The sequence below is a fragment of the Lynx canadensis genome, chromosome A1 (genome assembly GCF_007474595.2).
Source record: "Lynx canadensis isolate LIC74 chromosome A1, mLynCan4.pri.v2, whole genome shotgun sequence".
Classification (NCBI taxonomy): domain Eukaryota; kingdom Metazoa; phylum Chordata; class Mammalia; order Carnivora; family Felidae; genus Lynx; species Lynx canadensis.
Genome location: NC_044303.2, coordinates 178,318,257 through 178,324,071, shown reverse-complemented (window position 1 = coordinate 178,324,071; position 5,815 = coordinate 178,318,257). Strand labels below are relative to the sequence as shown.

At 63.1% G+C, this 5,815-nt stretch overlaps 1 protein-coding gene across 1 annotated transcript; it reads left to right on the top strand.

The window, feature by feature from the left end:
• The first annotated feature begins 755 nt into the window (after window positions 1–755).
• TLX3 (T cell leukemia homeobox 3) lies at window positions 756–3,065 on the top strand. The gene is made up of 3 exons (XM_030305485.1): window positions 756–1,317; window positions 1,672–1,915; window positions 2,855–3,065. The coding sequence occupies exons 1-3, from the start codon at window positions 756–758 to the stop codon at window positions 3,063–3,065; spliced, it is 1,017 nt and encodes a 338-aa protein (XP_030161345.1).
• The last annotated feature ends 2,750 nt before the right edge of the window (window positions 3,066–5,815 follow it).

Genomic DNA, 5,815 nt, shown 5'->3' with positions numbered 1-5,815 from the left:
CTGGATCCCCGCTCCCCACCCGGGGACCCTGGGTCCCTAGACCAGCTGGGCCAGGCACGCGTGGGCTTAGGGGAGTCACACCTCGGTTCGCCTGGCGGGAGCCGGCGACTGTCTCCAAAGTGGCCCGAGCGGGGGCGAATTCTCCCCACGCGGGTCGGCGTCCTCGGGAGCGCGGAACACGCGGCGGGCTCCCCTCACGCGGCGCGCTGGGAGCGCGGAGCTCATGCGGGGTAGTGCGCTCCTTTCGTTGCTCCCGCGGCGGTGGAGAGTCCAAGACGCTTCCGCGGATTCCACAGGGTCATTCCGGACTTGCCACTCCATTGCAATGGAGAGGATTCGCATGGTTTGGTTTTTGCCCAGATGACAAAATTTGCAAGAAAACGAAACCCCCCTCAGCAAGAGGCAATTTCACCAGCAGAGCGCCCTGGCCCGCCCCGCGCTGCGGCCGGGGAAGCGGCCCCGGCCGGGAGGAGCGGGGAGCGTCTGCTAATTGCAGCTTCGTTAGATTTCGGGTTTGGGAGGCTGCGGTTCGGGCGCTAATATCCGCCGCCCATTATCCCGGCTAATAAATTTGACCTATTGTTCGTTTGTTAAAATGATGTCACCTTGGAACAGTCCCTAAGCTCCTATTTCCATGAATTAGGCCTTTATTGAAAGCCGGGAGCCAATGGGAGGAGAGAGGCTTGTTGATCGCAGCCAATGGCTGCGGCGGGAGAGGAATTAGCAGCGGAAACTCCAGGTTCGGTTCAAGAAAGATGACACAGAGCCTGTCGGGCCCGCGCACTCTTGGCAAAGTTTCAGTGCAACGAGAGGCGCCGGGCGCTCCATGGCCGCGCCGTAACAGGGACCCAGCCGCCTCCCCGCCCAGCCCAGCCCAGCCCTTCCGCCCGCCCAGGATGGAGGCGCCCGCCAGCGCGCAGACCCCGCACCCGCACGAGCCCATCAGCTTCGGCATCGACCAGATCCTCAACAGCCCGGACCAGGACAGCGCACCGGCCCCGCGGGGCCCCGACGGCGCCAGCTACCTGGGAGGGCCCCCCGGGGGCCGTCCGGGCGCCACATACCCGTCTCTGCCCGCCTCCTTTGCCGGCCTCGGCGCGCCCTTCGAGGACCCGGGATCTTACAGTGTCAACCTGAGCCTGGCGCCCGCCGGAGTGATCCGAGTGCCAGCGCACAGGCCGCTGCCCGGGGCCGTGCCACCGCCTCTGCCTAGCGCGCTGCCCGCCATGCCCTCCGTGCCCACGGTCTCCAGCCTGGGCGGCCTCAATTTTCCCTGGATGGAGAGCAGCCGCCGCTTCGTGAAAGACCGCTTCACAGGTGAGCAGGGCGAGCGAACAAGCGCCGGGCCTTGGCCCTCCCGGGGCCAGAGGCGCCGCGCCCTAGGTGCTCCACTCCGGGAAACGATTCCGGAGGCCCAAGCGCGACGGAGGCCTCAGCGCCCGGGGCCCCGGGCTACCGTAGGGGGAGGAAAATCAGGGAGTTTCGGGGAAATAAGCCTACGCCCAGGGGAAGAGGGGAGTATCTCCCAACCGGCTTGGTGCCGCTGGGGACGCGGGGGACCAACGAAATAGCGGACCACCCTGCGCCCAACCGGGTGGCACGGGGTCCGCGTGGGGCCTGAACGGCAGTCGAGCCGGGCTGGGCTTAAGGGGGACTCGTGTGTCTCCGCAGCGGCGGCGGCGCTCACGCCCTTCACCGTGACCCGGCGCATCGGCCACCCCTACCAGAACAGGACACCGCCCAAGCGTAAGAAGCCGCGCACGTCCTTTTCTCGGGTGCAGATCTGCGAGCTGGAAAAGCGCTTCCACCGCCAGAAGTACCTGGCCTCCGCCGAGAGGGCGGCGCTCGCCAAGTCCCTCAAAATGACGGACGCGCAGGTCAAGACCTGGTTCCAAAACCGGAGGACCAAATGGCGGTGAGAGAGGCCCGGCTCAGCCCGTCTTGCACCCGCCCTTCACCTTGCCCCGCGCCACAGCCTCGCGCTCTCCCCATTCTGTGCTACCCGCTACCCGCCCTCCCAGGGCTGCGCCTTCTCACTCCTTCCCAAATTTTATCTCCCTTGTCTCCTTCCCGCCGGCCTGTGTTTCTCTCCCCACTCTCTCGCGCCTCGGCTTCTCCTCCATTCCCATCCCTGTATCGCTCTCGTGCGCCTCTCCAACTCTCCGTGTTTTCTTCCGCTTCTGCAGCCGCTCAGTTTCCTCTCACCTGCACCTTCACCAGCATCCACCCCACCCCCCACCCTGGGGTCTCTCGCACTCTCCTCCCTCCCACCAGCCCTCTCGGATCTCCGACAGTCCGCGCGGGCTCCGTGTTCCCCCTGTGGCTCCCCATCCTGACTCCAGCCCCGTTTTTATCCGATCCCTATTTCCATACAACCCGTGAACGGCGAAGCGATCGCGTTTTGGAAGAGAGGTTCAAGAAGGGCCTGGGAGAACTGGATGAGGCTGACCTGGCCCAGGGACACCGCGCGGGCAGTGCAGAGCCAGCCCTCCCACCCGCGAACCCTAGCGTCCCGACTGCCCGCAGGGCTGAGTCAGTTACACGCATGCCCTGCCCTTGTTGTCCCGCAAAAGAAACATCTTTGTTGTTGGCGAAGCCACCATACGCGGACGTGCAGGTGGGCGGCGGGCGGAGTCCCCTCCCCACGACCGCCCGGCACACAACAAAAACAAACGATGCCAACCCACTCCCCGGACGCGCGGGCCTCGGGCGCACAGCACCAGCAGGGGTGCAGACGGGTCCTGCGCCTCGAGGCTCCCGGCTGGCCTCCGCTCCCGGGAGGGCTGGGGCCCCGCCGGCGGCCCCGCAGTGCCGGGTGCATGACGGTGCTGTCCCTCTCCCTCCCCCGGTGCAGGCGGCAGACGGCGGAGGAGCGGGAGGCGGAGCGGCAGCAGGCGAGCCGGCTCATGCTGCAGCTGCAACACGACGCCTTCCAAAAGAGCCTCAACGACTCCATCCAGCCCGACCCTCTCTGTCTGCACAACTCGTCGCTGTTTGCTCTGCAGAATCTGCAGCCCTGGGAGGAGGACAGCTCCAAGGTCCCCGCCGTCACTTCTCTGGTGTGAGCCACGGATCGCCAAGGATCGCCAAGGATCGCCGCCCCCACCCGGCGGGGCGCCCCGGGCCCCCAGCCGGGCTGGGGGGACCCGAGGCCGAGAGGGACAGGGGCCTCCGAGCTCCAGTAGGCCCCGGGGCGCGGCCGCATCCCCGCCGGCCGCGGAGGGGGGCTGGGCCCGGGCTCCGCGCGGCTGCACAATCCGAGCCCCCGCCCCGCGCCCAGTCCCGCCCCAGGCCCGGGCCTGACAAAGAAAGCGCCTTACGTTTCTCCGCCCCTCGCCCGCACCCCCCCGGGCCGGGCGCCTGTATTATACTTTGTACTTTTGCCCAAACGTGTAAATAATAAAAGTTTTGGCTTTTTTCTTTAGAAACCGGCCACCTGCTTCCCCCGCGGGGGCCGCTAGAGGAGGGGCGGCCGACCAGGTGGCTGGGGGGAGCGCCAGGGCTGGGGCACCCTGCGTTTAGGCTGGGTCCACTCCTCTCCTTTTCCGTTCCTTTTATTTAAGTCGTTTTATTTAATAAAAAAGTTAGCTATTTCACTTAACGCCGCTTTTATTTCGTTTTCGTTCCAATAATGCTCGGCGAGGCCGGCCCTGCGCCCCACCCCTTCGGCGGTAGAGGCCGAGCCGCAGTGTGCGGGGGCGCATCCACATCTCCAAGCTTCGTCGGTTTTCGCCTCAGCTCCGACCCCGGCCCCGGGCCCCGCGGAGGATCCGCGGTGCAGGTCAGTGCGTGCCGGCCGCCGGCAGTTTGGGTGCCGGCGGTGTAGGGCGGACGTGGGAAGGGCACTCTAGGCCCAGAGGTCGCAGGCCCGCGCCAGGCAGGGTTGGGGATGACTGGCCCCGGGTGGGCCAACAGTTAGGTCGTCAGTGGCCGGACCCACCTAGGAGGTGAGAGGCCCCGCGACCTCGAACTTCTAAGAACTCGAAGCCCTCACCCCCGTGCCCACTGTCCTCTTTTTCCAGTGAGGCCTCGGGTCTTGGGCGGACCCAAGGACTGGCTATGGGGGATCTGGGCGCACTGTGGGCGGGCCGTGGGCACAGAATCCGCGCGCTTCCTGGTCTCCAAACGCTCGGCGTCTGAGGAGTAAGTGCGGGGCACAAATTCAGAACACCTGCACCCTTTTGGGTTGCGTGGGACCACAGGTGGAGCGTGGCGTCATGTGACGTCACCGCACCCGGGCGGCGTCACTGCACACGAGAGGGGCGGGGCGCCCAGAACGCCGGGAACACCAAGCCCAGGTGTGAAAGCAGCCAGGCCCAGTTCACCCAGCTTTACCTCCGGTCGGAAGCTGGGAATTTCTGGATCACGCGCTGGGCGTTAGGTGGTCCCTTGCAACAAGACACACGGTCGAAGCGTTCGTGAACATTTCCTCTTGCTCCCTGATTTTTTTTCCTCCCTTTTATTAGGTCTTTTAAATTTTTTCTTATGTCTGGCCTCTCCACTTCTTTCTCTACGATGTTCTCTATTTTCTATTCTATTCATTACTCTTGGTCTCTGTGTTCCTAGGACTTTTGCTTTTCCTTTACAGTTTTTTGCTTCCCTGTATAATTCGTTTACTGTTGCTTTTAGTTTTTCCAACTCTTTCTTTGTCGTCTCTTCCCCCCCTCTCCATTTCAGACTCTCCCGTCCATTCTCTCTCTCTCTCTCTCTCTCTCTCTCTCTCTCTCTCTCTCTCTCTCCCCCCCCCCCTCGGTTTCTTTTTCACCTGTCTTCCTCCTTCCCTCTTCGTGTCCTTTTTGCTTTCTCCTTCTGGTCTCAGAATCTCTTTGCTTCTGTCTTTCTCTCGGTCACTGGCTCCTCGTCTCCTTCGTGCCCTCCTCCCGGCCCAGCTCCCATTAGCTTCCTGAGGCTACCAGTTCTGGGGCTGTCCCTCGGGCGCTGTGACAGCCTCACCCGCTTCATCACACCGCTTCCCTCCGGACCAAGCGCCGCCCCGAGGGGCTCGCGTGTTTGGGCGCCTTCGCAGGATGCGGGCTGCGGGATTCTGTACACTGGCGGGGCTCGAGAAAGGGGTGCGGGTAGTCTGAGAAATACCTCTGCGGCTCCCATCATTGCTGCCTTCGCCTCCACCTCCAAGCCTTGCCCGGAATCCGGGTCGCTGGTGACTTACAGACACCCCCAGAGAGAGACTAGAGGGACTCAGACCTTCAGGTCCCTTCCCTTGGTGTTTCCCTGAAATGCTTCTAAGATTTTTCTCTGCTAAAAAGCATGATGGACGCCCCCATCGGGATGGGAACGTGGGCTATCCGGCCGGGGACTTGAGCATCTAAGAACGACCTTCTTTGCCTCTGCCGGCCAAGCGGCCCCTTCCACAGAGACTGGCGTCGCCTTCCGGTTTCCCTCACTTTTAATCTTTTTCTTTATAATAAGGCTTAGTGGTTTTGTTTCTCTAAAGTATTTTTGTTTTGCCAGGCTAACCCTTGAATCTTGGGCCTTTTCGGGGCACACACACACGTCTTTTTCTTTCCCTCTGGTACCTTGCTTTGAGCAAAAGGTCTCTGACCCAGAGGCTCACCTGGGGTCGGCGTTCAGACAAGCCCCAGGGATGGGCACCTAGTCTTGCTTCCGCTCTCAGGGACATCAGTTTTTTCCTCTCCGTGTGCTTCTGGGGCTTGCGTCCTCTCTGAGCGCCTGCCCCCAACCAAACCTTCCCCAGCCAGAGACTGACTGACTAGAAGTCCCTCTGAGTTAGGGTGCTGAGCCCACTGGTGTGGGGCTGGTTGGGGACTGTGGCTCGCTCACGCCCACCCAGAGC